Below are 18,178 nucleotides of genomic sequence, written 5' to 3' on the forward strand. Positions count from 1 at the left end.
TAGCCGACTGTGTGGGTGTATGCGCCAATGCAAGACCGTGCAAGCAGAGTCAAAGATGAGTTCTGGACAAATGTGGAAGCCTGCATGGAAGAGTTTGAAAGGAATGAGAGTGTGTTTTTGATTATAGATATGAATGAAAATGTAGAGAATGTGAAGGTGAATGAAGTAGTTGGTGAGGGGGGTGGGCCTAAAGAAGTGGACGAGAATGACCATGCTCTAGAGGACATTTCTGTCAAGAGGGGGTTGGTGATAGCCAATACCCTCCTCAGACACAAAAATGATCCACAGGTATACGTGGCAAGTGATGTGAAGGGTGGTTGGTGAACTGAATGAACGGAAGGCAATGACTGATGATGTGTGTGTGTGGATGAAAGGATGCGAAGGTGTGCAATTGATGCCTGAGCATAAAGAAGTTGGGGGAGTGGACTTTCTGACCACCACTTGGTGGTAGCGAGAGCCAAGGTTCAAATGAAATGGAGGAATAGAAGAGGGGAGGGACAGGAGGATGTAGTTTATACAAGGAGGGTGGAAATGTTACAAGAAGATGGAAAAAAAGGGCAAAATATAAGAGAGAGTGGAGGTGCGACTGGGTAAATATGATCTGAAGCAGATGGGGGACGTGGAAGGTGTGTGTAAGATAGACACAGAAAAAAATCTGTGCAGTATGCGAGGTGGTGTGTGAGGTCAACAGTAAATGAAAGGGAATGCAAGGGACAACATGGTAGAATGAAGAGGTGAGACAGGCTGTGGCACAAAAGAAGAAATCATATAGTGATTGGATGAGAAACAGGGGTGTGGAGGAAGTTGAGAGACAGAAGAGAGAGTTATATGTAGAGAGGAGGAGAGAGGTGAAAAGATTAGTAAGAGAAAGTAAGAGAGTGGATGAGGAATCTGGAAGGAATATAAGTGTAAAGTGGAGGGAATGTAAGAAAATGTTCTGGAAAGAGGTAAAGAGAGCTAGACAGGGTGTTAACGAAGTTAGTCGGGGAGTGAAAGATGAAAATGCCAGATTATCTGCTGTTTGCAGATGATACCGTGTTGTTAAGTGAAGACGAAGGCTTGGTGAATGAATTTGGGAGTGTGTGTAAGAAACGGAATCTAAATGTGAATGGAAGTGAAGATTGGACCTTGTTGGCAGGACACAGGTCAAGAGTGAGAGCAGTAGAAATGAGTTATCTGAGAGGAGCATGTGGTGTCACATGGAGAGACTGACTGACAAATGTGGAAGTGAAGGAGCATTGTGGTATCGATGTGGATGTGATAGGAAGTGTTAGGAGAAACACAATGAGATGGTTTGGCCATGTGGAGAAGATGGAGAGCGAGATACTGACGAGGAGAGTGTATGTGAGTGAGGTGGAAGGGGGTAAAGGGAGGGGGAGGCCAAGGGTGAGATGGAGGAATGGAGTGGAGAGGTATACGAGAGAAGGGGGTGTGAGCTGGGAGCAGGACAGTGAAATGGCAGGGGACAGGGTGACATGGAGGCGATTTGTTTGTGCCCATCCCTTACGGAATTAAGGCATATGGCAATAGATAGACAGATAGCTCATCATCACAACTCTTCACCACTAATAAACAGAATGGGTCAGAATCAGGATTAAGAAAAGAGAAACAATAAAGAAAATTATTTCAAAGACTAACTTCATTATACAAAAATAAATGTATAAAGCCACTGACACAGAGCTAGCCCAATACAACAGAGCACAAAATTGCTGCATGTCGGGAAGGTACATACTGTGCTGCTCTTCATCTATCAGCTTACAAATGCAATGGTGATCGGCTCAAAATCCACCACCATTCTCAACAGAGGACACTATAAAAAAGGTTAATGATATATGTTTCGATGTAACTAACCAATCACTGTTTATAAACTGCTTTCATGTCACTGCCACATTTGCCATACAAGCAAAAAAGACACTAGAAAGAGGATTGCATTTTCTGCTAACAAGAGTACATTATGAAGAATCTGCATACTCTGTATTACAAATCTTAGCATGAGAACAAAAAGAGTGAATAAATTTGTGCAAATTTCATAGTTTCACTCACATTTTCAACACCTGAAACTCTGACTGATATTAGCGGGGTTTGGACGATGTGTGCATGACTTAGTGGGTCATTTCACAGGGCATGTTCTCCCACTTTTGTACTGTACTCTCTCTTTCCCTGCTTCTGGATCATGTCTCCCCCCATCCTTGGGTGAAAAAAAAAAGTCATGATGATGATGATGATCACAGTTTAGATCCCATTTTTTAATTTTCCCTTTCCTTGTTTCTGAATCCTACTTCCACCCATCCGAGGGTGGGAAAACAAGTCTTGATGATGCTGATGATGAAGATGATGATGGTGATGTGACGATGAGGAGAAGGAGTCTCCCACTTCAACGCTTTTCCTTGTTTATGCATTCTACCGCAACCCATCCTTAAATGGGAAAAAGTCAGGATATTGATGACAATGATGGTGCGGATGAATTTCCCACTTACCAACAGACCCAAGAGTGAAGAACCAACAATATGAATGCAACCTGTCCCTATTAGTTCTGTGATATTTGCTATCTGTGTGAATGTGCAAGCCAACAGAGGAAACTAAAGGGCATACATATATCAGTGTGGGCCTCTCCCTGTAGTGAACCCAACGCAACAACAAACACAACTGTAGTGACTGAGGAACGTGCGTGTGTGTGTGTGTGTGTGTGTGTGTGTGTGTGTGTGTGTGTGTGTGTGTGTGTGTGTGTGTGTGTGTGTGTGTTACCTTGGCTGTTTGTGTGCAAATGTGGTTGTGGCAGTAGTGGTGGTACTAGTGATGGCAGTGGTAGAGGTAAAAATGGTTGAGGCAGTGATGGTACAGCAGAGGTAATGGTGCTGATGGTTTTGGTCATGGTAGTGCTGGTGGTAATGGTAATGTTAGTATGGTAGTTTTAGCACTGGTGGCAGTGGTGTTGGGGTACAGATGGGAACAACCCCACAGATGCAACGACTAACACTCACACTTCAGGTCATTGTGGGAGGTCGTGGTGGAAAGGTTCAAATTCTTCCAAACCTCATTTAAATTGTCGACACCATCTTTAAATAAAATCTGCTCTCATTTTATCTGAAGTCAAATTATCAACCTTCACTACGATTCCAAAAGCATAATTAAGCATGGATATTTACTTATTTTACTTATATGGCATTACTACAAGTTACTTTCCAACAGCCACCCATGATTCATAGACAGGGTGTGCATCAATTAAAAACAACAAAAGCCATTTCCATATTAATCCAAAGCAATATTCTCCAGCCCCCACAGTGACAAGCTATGGGCTGAACCCTTTCAATCCAATGACAACATTTTTGCATGATTCATGCTACCACCATACAATTCTATATTACACTAGGGCAGGACCTCTTACTAGTGAAAGTCCTCACAAGAGCAAGTTTAAAATGTCTACCCTAAAGTGGACACAATCATTTTAGTATAGCATGAACAAAACTTGAAATCTGTCACTGAATTAATGATATTAAAATTGATGGACCGGTACAGCAGTTATAATAACAAAACCCACCAGGATAATTTAATGACTTTTTTATTTTATTTAATTAGATGAGGTGAGGTCAAGGATAAACATGCCACCACAACCTTCCACATGGCAGGGAACACCTTAATACACACTGATATAAGTCTATAACAAGGAGGAAACAAATATATATGACACTAAGAACCCAATTGTAAACAAAACATAAATTAATTAACTTTGGAAACACTTTTCTTTTTAACACTTATGTGTTCTGGGTGGATAGAATAAAGGGAATGAAGCCTGTGAGTTGAAGATTTTCGCTTAGTAACATGTCATGTTCTGAAAAATTAGAAACCACTGATATTTTAAAAGTGTAATTTAGGTGTTCATAGCACTTAAGTACAGTACTTAGGTTCCTGGAAAATTAACTTGGATATTGTGTTAAAAAAAATGCGGGAGGCCAGTGTGGTCAGAAAGTGTTGCAATGGTTCGTAAGTTGTGGGATCACTAAGTTTCATCTACGAGAAATTAAAAAAAGTGTAGGAAAACTTGAAAAGGGCACATATGATGTGATGTGGTTATAAATGGCTAAATTCTCTTAAGCTTAAAAAGCTTACTAACACCTCTTCTTTACTAGTAAATTTTTCTACATGGTACATTAATATATTCCAGTACAATATTTCAGCAATCTATGTTGATTACAGACACAAACAGCACACAAGAGAAAATTAAGGTGTACTATTCAGAACAAACTGTTTAAGGCAAGGTGCTAGAAAGCCTCCTATAAAGAGAATAGAGCCAAAAGTGTTACTGGGTAAGATGTGCTCCTCGTTATATGCCACGGATAAGTTTCAAAACATCACAACTTTGTTCAGACAACTGCTACAGCAAACTGAAGGTAAGCGGCAATCAGCCTTATAGGTGGCAAAGGAACTCTGACCTTTTGAATCCAACCGATGTCCTCATTAATGTATTCTTACTAATACCAGACTATTTTTGTTCCCAACGGGAATAGCTCTCATGTAGAGGGGGTTTATTATGGCTACATTTAACCCTTCCCTCCAAAGAGACCATTCTAAGCAGAACAAAATAATTAGGAAATTACTAAAATATCATTGAAGACATCCTCGAGCTTATTGGATCTTTTTGTAATTCACTGTGGACATAAACTGTTAAAAAAAGCAACATATAATGAGGATTTCCTGTAATACTGATTATGAATTTCTGTATGGAAGAAACAAATGGCATTAGGTTTCAGAAACAATAAACAATTTCTGTGAGATTTACATACTGTAAATGTGCATGATGGGTACACAATGCTGAGATAAACACATAAGCAAAAATCTGTGTGAATGTTTTAGTCAATGATATGTTCAGTAGAATTTCATTTACCCTTAATGAACTGGTCATCAAAATTTGCTTGCATCCTGGATATACTGTACATTACTTTCTTAAGTCATTATTTTTCTGTCTTGTTGACAGACTTCTCATATTAGGAATTTTCCCACATTATTTTATGACTCTCCTTCATGACCACTGATATATTAAACCCCTTCAAACCAGGTGCATCATCATTTTAATCAGACCATCATCAGGAAGTTTAATTCAGCCTTAGGGAGATCTCTTGTTGTGAAGGGGTTAATGAAGTCTAAATCTATCCTCTTCAATTTAAAAAGTCTCTCCAAAGCTGAATAAAATTATCTGGAAATATCACAAATAAAATAATACTTCAGATCCTTGGACCGAAGGAGTCACTTTAGTACAATTAAGGCACAAAAGATGAAAGCAAGTCAGTAGTGACCTTGTAAATGGGATGTCCCTGATGATCCAATAACCAAATAAAGAAATTCTACCAATGCAAGTAAAACTGTCTGTGTGTGTGTTTGTGTAAGGTTTCTGTATAGCTAGGGACAAAGGTTTGCTTAATATTCCAACCCTTCTGCTTTTCACTTCCCTTGCTAGCTAATCTTCCTACGCTGATAGAGGCCTGGTATGTTTCTCTGTCCACAGATGACACTCTCTGATATGATGCATCAGGGAGGAAGGTGGCAGACATGCCTTTAATGTGAAGCAGATGCAATGGAATAATTGGCAAACCTTTGGCTCTGACAGTACCTACACACACATATTACAGGGTACAGGAACATCTGACTTAACACAGAAACTTTATCAATTCTCCTGTGAGCTGTAGGGGAAAAGTGAAGAAAAGAAGAGTTAGCTGAATATTCTGTCTATAAGGAAGGAGATGAAATTTCTACTCAATGCTAAACACAAAGAGGCAGACACACTAAGCTGAACAGAATGAAAAACACCTCAACTTAACTCTCCACAACCAGTTTATAAGTTTTAAATACTGTCATGAGTCACCTGAACTTTGATATAGGTTGTCCTCATTATATGTCGGGTATGTGTTAGATGTGCTCCACAACACTACAAAGTTTTCCATACAACTGGTGCTAAAAAAGAGGAAAACTGATGTATCAGCCTCATAAATGTAACTAAACTCTCAAGTGGCAATATTTCCATACCTCACTGAGGAGTTAACAGAAAAAAAAATCATATGAAAATGCAGCACATAGTGAGGACTTCCTGTATAATACCCATGAAAACAGATCACCTGCCAGCCTAGTACAGTACAGTACATCTCTTACACAAACTCTCATATTATATACTCTATGATTCATTTCTGATGAGCTACAAATGACTGAACATAATTCCTACACTTTATGGTTATATCTTATACTGTACTTACATATTATCATACACGTATTCATTATTATTATTTTATTATTATTATTATTATTAATATTATTATTATTATTATTATTATTACTGTATTATTATTATTATTATTATTATTATTATTATTATTATTATCATCACTAACATTATTATTATTATTATTATTATTATTATTATTTCTAATCAATGAGTTGGATCAATTGCACACATGTGAAAGCTGAATATACAAACTAAAAAAATGCACTATGGTAACTCACTCTCTCTCTCTCTCTCTCCCCCCCCCTCTCTCTCTCTTGTTCTCTTTCATACACACAAACTACAGCTGAACTAAAGGAAGTAACTTTTTTTTCAATTCATGGTCATCTACTTACCCTGTGTCTAAAATAACATCACCAATAAAGTACAAATGATAAAAAAAGTATTGCACACATGGGATTTGATGATATCCTGAATGATCATTATTATAGCTTGTGAAGTCCCAAGAAAATTAATACACATCATATGAATGTGCATGTGATATCATTACTGGTTAGGAAATGTAACAAGTAAATGATATTTGGCATCTTCATGAATGCAGGTCTACCATTATAGGGTAAAATCATCAAACATTTTGTATTACTGTATCCATTGTTTGTGGTATCAAATTGAATTTTGCAAAGTTTGCATGAATACTTTTTTTATCAAGAGTACTTTGTAAATAAAACCTGTTATGACATCGCATCATCTCAGTTCATTCATCATTATCATCATCACCATCATCCTATTCAGGCTGTCAAAATAAAACATTTGACCTTTAAAAGTACAGGTAACTCACCCTACATGAATAAATAGTATGACCAAGGAAATAGCAGGGCTGAATTCAAATTGAACCACCTACTTGTATATACTGCAATAACCTAACAACCCCTTTTCATCTAATCCCGTCACACTGATTTGATAATCTTTTTCTTGCTATTTCAAATATTATATTCAGCCTAGTAGAGACTGTGGTAGTGAAGCGGGAATGAAGGTTATTTTTAACCCCTCCAGTTCAAAAACCCTCTCCCAAGCTGAATAAAATATATGGAAGTAGCTAGAATCAAAATACTGTAATCAAAAGATAAAATCAGAGTAAAGTGGCTAATAAACCTTGGTAATATATAACCTACACATATGTGATACCATGCTTGTAAAACCTAATAATTATAGGGTATTTGCTACTCACCACTGAATTTGATGTGAATGCCACGCCGATCAAAGAGAGTGGGGTTGAGACCAGGCCAGTAGTAGAAGAGGAGGTTAGCAGCGGGAGGGCGGGCGGAGGGGGTCCCATAAGCTATGACACATAGTAGGTCCTTCACAATGTCTGCCTTTAGGGACATGAGGCACTCCAGCAGTTGGCAGTGGTATGCTGCAGGAAAGGGATGGTTTATGGCAAAGGGGATGTGAGAGGGAGATCTATCTATCTATTGCCAGATGCCTCAATCCCGTTTGGGATGGCCACAAACAAATCGCCTCCACATCGCCCTGTCCCCCGTCATTTCACTGCCCTGCTCCCAACTCACACCCCCCTCTCTCATATACCTCTCCACCCCATCCCTCCATCTCATCCTCGGCCTCCTCCTCCCTCTTCCCCCCCTCTACCTCACTCACATACACTCTCTTCGTCAGTCTTTCACCCTCCATCCTCTCCACATGGCCAAACTACCTCAGTGTATTCCTCCTAACGCTTCCTATCACATCCACATCCACACCACAACGATCCTTTACATCCTCATTTGTCAGTCTGTCTCTCCATGTGACTCCACAGGCTGCTCTTAAATAACTCATTTCCACTGCTCTCACTCTTGACTTGTGTCCTTCCAACAACGCCCAAGCTTCACTTCCGTACGTTAGAGTTGGTATCACAATACTGTCATGTAGTAACTTTTTCACTTCCATGCTCACTTCCCTGTTTCTTATCACTGCTTTCAAAGAACCAGCAACCTTTCTTCCCTGCTGTACCCTTTCAAGCAGAACTCGAGGAGTTTAATCTCAGGTTGTGGAGTCCGTCAACTCTACATCTCCTCTACTGCTCCTCTGAACTGTCTGCATGCATTCCTTCACCTCTATTACAGGAGCATAGCACCCGTCTAGCAGCAAACTCTCATCCCCTTTCTGTCCAACTCCCTAATGCAAGAGTTAACCGTTACTCGCAGTCTTTCATTTAAGCAACAGGTCAACTCTGGAACTGTCTCCCTCTGTCTGTATTTCCTGCTGCCATCGTTCTTCTCCTAGATCTTTCAAACGCAGTGTGTCCAGGCATCTTGAAATGATCGGATCTTGAATTTGGCTCTCTGTTGTATTTTGTTTTTCTCTTGGAGGGAACTGTTATTGCGGGCTCATGGCCTTTGGTCCCTTCTTCCTTGCATTAAAAAAAAAAAAAAAAAAAAGCAGTGGAACAGAGATTGAAGGACCAGTAGACTGCAACATGGCATCATAACTTAGTAACAAAATCCTTATGTAACAACTACAAGTTGTTTAAGACAGATTACGGCATGGAATGGTATCTAGAAAAATGATTAAAGAGTGACAGAATAAGGGTGAATGCATTAAGAACTGGTAATAATAGATTTCCTGTAAATAGAGAGGATCGAGTCTGCAACAAGTGTGATGTTTGTGTTGTAGGCGATGAATTTCATGTTCTTTTTGTATTGGTATGTACTAATGGGGAAATTGTGAGGTAATGTGATATGTATATACCAAATTATTATGCATATAGGCCAACACATTTCTAATATGCTTCATTCATGGAAAATACCAGTGTAAGTGTTATGAAAAATTAATCTTTATTTTTGAGGCTGGTGCTGCGTATTTTAGGTGAATAATATACATAATGAGTAAGTAGTCGTCTCCAATTTATGTCCTTAACACCTATTATTCTCTTTTCTTTTTTTTTATGTAACACTACGTATTTGTACATAATTTATAATCTAAGTTCTGTGATTATGAGGGAGCTCTGCTCCATAAATTTTTTTTTAAAGTCTGAGCTTATAAAATAATTTCAATTCAGTTCAATTCCAGGCCTTCTTACATATCTCCAACAAGCACTTCATTCCACTCTCTCCACTACACTGAAGGATCTCTGCATATTCCTCATCAACCCCAGCTGCTTTCCCATTTTTCAGCCACTTCACAGCACTCTTCACCTGTGAGAGTGTCATGTCTCCTGGTGCTGCTTTCCTTCTCTGCACACCCCCAAAACCAACAATGTTTACAGCCGCTCTGCCCTCTCCATTCCCCAGGCTTTCAAAATGTTCTTCCCATCTGGTCCTTACTTCATCTCCATGGGTTAATAATCTACCACCTACATCCTTCACACTATCACATTTCTTTCCACTTTCACTTCTACAATCCCGCACCTCTTTCCAGAATAACTTTCTGTTTTCAAAGCAGTTCGCATACATTTTTCCTCCTAGATCATCATTTACTTCCTTCTTTTCCTTTTCACTAGTCTATTTACGAGTATCTTGCTCTCAATTCAGTTCTTATTTCAACTGAACCCCAGTTCTGTAACCACTTTGGCCGCTGCTTCCTCTTTTCCTTCACCGCTCTCTTTACCTCCCCATCTCACCATGCCGTACTTTTCTTCTTTGTTGTTACTCTTGCCACAGCACACACTGCTTTAGCATTCCTAACTAAGCAATCCCTATATGCATTCCACAGGCTGTCCAGATCCATTTCATTCCAATTCAGTAATTCTAACTTCTCCTCTACTTTGGTCCTGTAATCACCTGCCATTTCTTTGATCTTCAGCTTCTCAACTTTCAGTCTTTCTCCCTGACTGCTCCTCTCTCTCCTGATCCACCTCACTCCTCTCAACCTTGATCTTGCATACCACAATCATGTGATCTGACAGATCTCCACATTGTCCTCTCACGGCCCTCGGATCAGCAACCATTCCCATCTTCGACCTCTCTACGAGCACATAATCAATCAGGCTGCTTTCAACACGATCCCCGTTCCTTCTACTGTATACCATGTATATCTATGTACATCTCTGTGTTTGAAATACGAGCTACAAATGCACAACCTCCTCTCCTGACACACATCCTTTAGTCTCATCCCATTATCATTTTCTCTTGGTACTCCATAACAACCCACTATGTCATCCTCAGGACCAGTGCCTACTCTTCCATTCATATTTCCCATTACAATCACTTTAAAGCTCCTGGGCATTTCTCCCACTACTTCATCCAGCTCATCCCAAAACCTGTATTTCTCTCACTCACTCCTGTCCTCACACAGTGCATATGCCACAATTACTGCCACTTTCACCTTCTCAAAGTTGGACTTGACTTACATACACCTTGAGCTGACATATGTGTAGTCTCTCATTCCACTCTGCCACACCTCATTCATCAACAAAGCAACTCCTTCCTTGCATCCTCCTCGTCCATTCATTCCCGATCTTACACATTTCACACCCTCCAACTCCTCCACTTCACACCCTTTCATCATCGTTTCACACAATGCCATCATCGCATGTCTCGCACTCTTGAACACATTCACCACTTCCAACCCCTTGCTCTCGTCATTCACACCTCTCACATTCCACATGGCCACGCGAATCTGCCCATTTGGTTGGGGCCCTGGGCAGGTATTGGGCCCTCCGAGGCTTTCTGAAACAACTGCCATGATTAAGTGATTTTGGATAGAGGAATCTGGGGGAAACTTAAAACTGCCAGAAACCCCGGTTATGTAGTTACCACCCAGCGTATTAAATGGTTTCTTGGGTATAGGAAACCATTTGGCTTGTCACTCACTGTAGAGATCATATGGCACCTCTACACTGAGTGAGTGGATGATAGGTGCCCCCACCTACCACAAATAAACAAATAAATAAAACAAGAAATTAATATATTAGATTTTTAATTACAATTTATGGTGGTAGGTGGGGGCGCTCATCATCCACTCACTCGATGTAGTGATGCTCTCGGGCGTCTTCCCTTTCCTCTCCCGCATCCTCCTTTCCTTCCATCCTCTTTTGTCTTTCTTTCCTTCATTCTTTCCTTGTCCTTCTGCCTACAGGTGACTTCACACTCCCTCTTCTGTCTTTCTTTCCTTCATTCTTTCCTCTTCCTTCTGCCTGTGGGTGACTCTACGATGAGTGACAAGCCAAATGATTTCCTGTACACCAGGAAACCATTTATTATGCTGAATGGTAACCAAAGAACCAAATTTTGGTGCCTGGTGGTTTAATGGGTAATTATGGCATTCCAATCGGACTGAGCCAGTGAAGGTTTCTATCCAAGGGGTGGTTGGGGTTTATTGCTCATGTAATGCCACTCAGGGATGAGTGAGGGTGGTCACTCTCATCTTAAATGTCAGGACGAACTTGCCTAGCTCCGGGCTCCTAAGCTTCTTATGGGGCAACATAGGATTGGATAATGGATGGATGGATGGTATTAAAATTTAATTTGTACACCTAAGTAATGCCACTGATGAAACACTGCTAGCGTGTGCACATGTGGTCACTTTATTGCTTGACTAACAGGTTCATCCCCAACTGGCACAGCACCTTGAGAGAAGAGTTCTGTCTAGGTATTGTTTTTGTGTCAAGTTACATTCAAACCACAATGATATAGTATTAAAGTGTACATTTTTTTTTTTTTTTTTTATGCGAGGAAGAAGGAACCAAAGGCCATGAGCCCGCAGTAACAGTTCCCTCCAAGAGAAAAACAAAATACAATATAGAGCCAAATTCAAGATCCGATCATTTTGAGATGCCTGGACACACTGCGTTTGAAAGACTGGAGATCATAGGCAGCAGGAAATACAGACAGAGGGAGACAGTTCCAGAGTTGACCTGTTGCATAAATGAAAGACTGGGAGTAACGGTTAATTCTTGCATTAGAGAGTTGGACAGAAAAAGGATGAGAGTCTGCTGCCAGACGGGTGCTACGCGCCCGTCGTAGAGGTGGAGGAATGCAAGCAGACAGTTCAGAGGAGCAGTGACCATTAAGGTAGCGATAGAAAAGAGATAAAGATGCAACAGTGCGGCGATAAGAGACAGAGGTTGAAGGGAGTCAGTAAGAGGAGGAGAGTTAATGAGACGAAAAAGCCTTTGACTCCACCCTATTGAGAAGAGCTGTATGAGGAGCCTCCCCACACTCCACACAGGGCGGATAAAACCCCTGTATATAGAGTCAACAATTGCGCAGGGGTAAAGAAAGAAGCGGAGTCGGCTTAGCACACCCAATCTCTTGGAAGCAGATTTTACAAGAGATGTAATATGATCTTTCCAAGATAAGTCCCGAGTAAATGAAACCCCAAGCATGTTCAAGGATGATGTAGGATTAAGCTGAATATTATTAAACATTAGTGGGTATACCTGTGGAAGATTTTGTCGGGTTGAAAGGTGTAAGAACTGAGTCTTAGATGCATTAAAGACAACCATATTATTTTTACCCCAGTCAGAGATACGAGCCAAGTCAGACATTAGGTGTGCCATAGCCTCATCCCTTGTTTCTTGAAGTAACTGCTGAGATGGGCGTTGCGGGAACCGAATGGAAAGGTGAAGGGTGGAGTCATCAGCGTATGAGTGGATAGGGTTAGATGTACAGCTTAGAAGATCATTGATGACTAAAAGGAAGAGAGTTGGTGATAGGACAGAGCCCTGAGGAACACCACTGTTGATAGATCTAGGAGAAGAACGATGGCCGTCTATAACAGCGGCTACAGAACGACCAGAAAGGAAGCTAGCGATGAAGGCACAGATAGAAGGATAGAAACCGTAGGAGGGCAATTTGGAAATTAAAGATTTATGCCAGACTCGATCGAAAGCCTTTGAGATGTCAAGTGCAATGGCAAAGCTTTCGCCAAAGTCCCGAAAGGAGGATGACCAGGAGTCTGAAAGGTAGGTGAGAAGATCGCCAGTGGAGCGTCCCTGACGGAACCCATACTGACGATCGGAAAGAAGGTTGTGATAGGAAAGATGCCTTAAAATTTTTCTATTAAGAATTGACTCGAAAACTTTTGAAATACAGGACGTTAAAGCAATTGGACGATAGTTGGAGGGTTGGGAGTGGTCACCCTTCTTTGGGACTGGCTGAATGAGAGCAAATTTCCAGCAAGAAGGAAAGGTACAAGTTGACAGACAAAGACGAAAGAGTTTGCCTAGGCAGGGTGTAAGCACAGAAGCACAGTTCTTGAGAACAACAGGAGGGACCCCATCAGGCCCATATGCCTTGTTAGTACTGAGGCCAGTGATGGCAGAAAATACATCAACTGAAGAAATTTTAATGTCAGCCATGAGGAAGTCAGAGGGGGGAAGTGATGGAGGAACAGCACCAGAATCGTCTAAGGTAGAATTGGAGGAGAAAGTCTGTGCGAAGAGATCTGCTTTATCAGTAGAAGAAATAGCTACAGAACCATCAGAGTAGAAAAGAGGAGGGAAGGATGATGAGGTAAAGTTGTTAGAAAGATTTTTGGCAAGATGCCAGAAGGAGCGGGAAGAATTCGAGTTGGAGAGTTGAGAGCATTTAGTGTGGATGAAATTATTTTTAGTAGAGCGAAGAACAGACTTAGCACGATTCCGGGCAGAAACATAAAGATGATGTGATTCAGGGGTGGGTTGGCTCCGGTACCTTTTGTAGGCCCTCTCCTTGTTGCAGACAGCATTAGAACAAGCGTGATTAAACCAAGGCTTTCTTGCATTAGTCAAAGGATATGAGAAAGGAATGTATGCTTCCATGCCCGAGAGAATAACCTCCGTAATGCGCAAGGCACACTCAGATGGCTCACGGCCATGGAAGCAATAATCATTCCAGGGAAAATCAAAGAAGTACTGCCTGAGGGCCTCCCAGTCTGCGGCTCCAAAATGCCACAGACGACGTTTCCCTGGAGGGTCCACAGGCCGTACCGGAGTGATAGGACAGGTTAAGGTAATAAGGTTGTGATCGGAGGAGCCCAACGGAGAGAAAAGATTAACAGAGTAAGCAGAAGGATTAGTCAGGTGTTCTCAGAGATCTTTTGTTGTGGTTATAATGGATGTTTCCATGTGTATAGTCCTGTAAATTGGTAAGCAAAATCTGACTAATATTGGTATTGGCACTGGAAGAGAAAATTTATCCGATTCTGCTTACTCTGTTAATCTGTATGATTTAGTTCAAGCATTTTACCCTTTGAGACAGTGAAGACAATGTGGAATACAGCTGTATTTTTTGGAAAATAATCATCATCCCAGCCTTAGTTCACACATTAAAAGGTGGGTAAATATGTGCTGGAAGACTTAATAGGAGTCCAAGGTCATTGAATGAACAAATATTTATTCATTTTTCAGAAATACTCAACCAATTCCAATATGATTCAATTTATCGGACAAGTTTTCTCTTCCAGTACCAATACCAATATTAATCAGATTTTGCTTACCAATTTACAGGACTATACACATGGAAACATCCATTATAACCACAACAAAAGATCTCTGAGAACACCTGACTGAAGTGGCCAGATATCTTACTGTCCACCAGGATCACCTCCGACAAATAACCCAAACTGCCTTTATACTGACCTGAATTGTCAGTATACTGGAAGACCATCATCAGTACCGCTGGGACCGAAGAAGCTGCATAGTTCTCCTCCTCCCACCCTCCATCATCACCTGGCTCTTCACCCTCACACTCAATCTCGCTCCCTGAGGCTCCTGTGTAGAGTGGAAAAGGAAGGTTAGGTAGTAGTAGTAGTGGTTGTTCCCTAGGCTGTCTGGCCGAACAGCCCCAAGTCCTTTAGGAGGGCCATGGCAGAGACCGGGCTTTCCCACAGAGCTCTCAAAGAGTGTATGTTGTGTTGTCGGTGTAGGTGATTGTGTGCAATGCAGTCTTCAATAATGTGCTTAATAGTATGTGATGCTGTGTTGCATCCTGGACAGGCATCAGCAAAGGAGTTATCAAGCCTCTTCTGGTAGCTTAAGAGGGCTGGATGGTGTCCACATCTCAGCCTGGCCAGATGGACGCTGTCCTCACGAGGGAGATAGGATTCAGAACAGTGGATGTCAGGAGGCTGTGCATGCAGCCGTGTGTTGTCTTTAAGTGACTGAATGGAGCAGCGAGTGATCTGAGTGTGGATATGCTTCTGGAAGCTGGTCTGAGGTGGGCGAGGGGACAGAGATGACAGTATTTGTGTATGGTATCGTGTGCTGGGTGTTGTTTTGATGTTCCTCAGTGTGGGTGGATGTGCTGCCATGTAGTATAGTGTATGTTGTGGGTTTGTGGAGGCTGCAGCAAGAAACTGGGTGCCTCTCATGCCTAGGTGATCCTTGACTTTGAGGACTTTGGTTTCTTGATGTAGGTGGTCTGTGGGTGTACTAGCTGTGCAGCCTGTGATTATTTTTAGGGCCTTGTTCTGTATGGTCTGCAGAGTGTTGTAGTGTGTTTTGGTGAGGTTAGGAGCCCAAGAAGGGATTGCATAATTCATCAATGAATGTATGTATTGTTTGTATACTGTGGTGGTGGTTTCTTTGTTGTGTCCGAATGTTGTATGGGCAAGTGACCGAAAGGCACTGAGTCTTGGTGTTATTTTATTTTTAAAGTTTGTGATGTGTTGTTTAAATGACATTGATGTATTGTATGTTACACCAAGGATTTTGGGTGTGTGTGTGTGTGTGTGGTAGGGGAGTCTTGTTTATGGTGAGGTGTGGGATGTGACTGTGTTCTGCTGCCCAGTTTGTTAGAAGGGTCACTGTAGTTTTGGCTTGGGCCTTTCGTTCAACAAGTTCACCATCCATCCTCCTCATTACTCTCCATGTATACCGGTGGATCATCTTATGCCGAAAGTAGGTGTTGGCTATTGCCAACCCCTTACAAGCACAGATGTCCACCAAAGCACTTCCATTCCCATCTACGTCAGCTGGCACACCCCACTGACCAACCACTCCATCCACTCGTACATTCCCAACTTTGCCATTCATGTCTCCAATCAACAGCACTCTCTCGTTCCTCTCAAACTTGTAAATACACGCTTCTACACTCGCCCAAAACTCATCTTTCACTCTTGCCACTCGATCCTCTGTCGGGGCATACACACATACAATCGCCCACTTGTATACCTACTTTCATCCTCACCCATACAATCCTTGCACCCACTGTTCCATACTCTCTTATATTCTCCTTCCACTTCTTGCTTATCATCAGACATGAAAAGAGAAAGCTATAAACTGAGATATACAATTATCATTTACTGTACAGTACTAACCAACGGTGATGGGAAGGATGTAGTAGCAGAGTGTGGTGATCAGGTGTTGGTGGAGAGTGTCTGGTATGGAAGTCATCATGGAGGCCACTAGGTACGGCAGAGTGTCTATCACACGCCGCTCCAGGAACACCACCAGGCATGATAGTGTGGTTAGTAACTGCTGCCCAAATGCTGGAAAAGAGGAAGAGGATTACGATTTACACATTACAGTACAGTCATGCACTGATTAACATCCTACCACACAACATTCATTCGCTTTAACATCTGGAGACCCACATGAATATTCATTCATCCATCATCCCATATGAATATAATTGAAGCAAAAAGAAAAAATCCAAAGAACACGATGTAGCAGGTGTATGTGGGCACTGGGCACAAAGCAGTGTTGCTGCATGATGACTAGACAGCATCCCAAAACAAAATGATTACGCTGCTGGCCATATGATATGTATGTATAAGCTACACAGATACACTGCAATACTGTTTACATGTCTTTATATTTCTCTTTTTTTCCCTACTTTTTCTTTTTATTAACAGAACAGAGGAAGGAAAAACAAATGAATTAAAAAATAATCCATACACCAGATTACTGGTGTCCTCCATTCATAAGAAATCTGTAACAGTTGGACTTGAACAGCTGTAGGTTGAAATTTGGGGGGAAACAACTCTGAGGAAGTGAGTTCCATAGAGATGCTGTTCAGTGAATAAAAGATTTCTGATAGGCAAAAGTTCTGCAATATGGCAGTGTGACATTCCAGTCATGAACGCTACCAGACATCCATGTACCACAGGCGATGGCATAGAGAGGTGGCACAATGGACATAAGTACGTCTTAGCATTTGCCATAAAACTATCTGTAAAATAATGCTAGGGAGGCAACATTACTTCTTACCTGTAGGGGGAGGCGGTGGCTCAATCAGTAGAGAAGTGGCTTGTAGTCCTAACGGACCCGGATTCAAATCCCACTGGGGCAGGGAACACTTTAAGGATTTGAATTTCATAGAAATCAGATCAGTAAGATCTACCAGAAGACCCGCCGACATGTCATAAAAATACCCCTGTTAATACCAGTATACCAGTCTTGTATGAGACAGCCCTTGCATTTATTCAGTATGGACGGTGGGTGTTAGCGCCGAAGTTGTGACATGTAGAGGTGTGCGGTATGTAGGAGGGCTACTGGGCCTTGAAAGCAGGCTGTGAAGCCTATGCCCAGAGTCGGACACATAAAAAATAAAAAAAAAAAGTTAATTTGTAAAGGCAGGGTTATCAATAATTCTAACAGCACTGTTCTGAACTTTGTCTAGTTGTTTTAGTACACAGTGGTTGGTGGGGGCGCTCATCATCCACTCACTCGATGTAGTGCTGCTCTTGGGTGCGAGCTCTTTCCTCTCTGCCTTCTTTCCATCCTTCCTCTTCTGTCTTTCTTTCCTTTATTCTTTCCTCTTCCTTCTGCCTACAGATGACTTTACACTCCCTCTTCTGTCTTTCTTTCCATCACCCTTTCTCTTCCTTCTGCCTCTGGGTGACTCTACACTGACTGACAAGCAAAATGGTTTCCTGTACACCAGGAAACCATTTACTTTGTTGGGTGGTAACCATATAACCAAATTATGACACCTGATGGTTTTGTGGGTAATGAAGGCGCTCCACTCGGATTGAACTGGTGTAGATTTATATCCAAAGGGTGGTTGGGGTTTATTGCTCACGTAATGCCAAGTCGCCCTGTCCCCCGCC

At 41.6% G+C, this 18,178-nt stretch overlaps 1 protein-coding gene across 1 annotated transcript in view; it reads right to left on the reverse strand.

Annotated features, from left to right (window-relative positions):
- The window catches only part of unc79 (UNC-79 domain-containing protein), a 384,753-nt gene that overhangs the window by 355,342 nt on the left and 11,233 nt on the right, over nt 1-18,178 (reverse strand). The window contains 3 exon segments of the mRNA XM_080272838.1: nt 7,437-7,622; nt 14,766-14,859; nt 16,431-16,615. Of these exon segments, the coding sequence (XP_080128964.1) occupies nt 7,437-7,622; nt 14,766-14,859; nt 16,431-16,615 (465 nt within the window).

The sequence above is a fragment of the Coenobita brevimanus genome, chromosome 51 (assembly GCF_032717465.1).
Source record: "Coenobita brevimanus isolate Jiangsu-jjx chromosome 51, ASM3271746v2, whole genome shotgun sequence".
Classification (NCBI taxonomy): domain Eukaryota; kingdom Metazoa; phylum Arthropoda; class Malacostraca; order Decapoda; family Coenobitidae; genus Coenobita; species Coenobita brevimanus.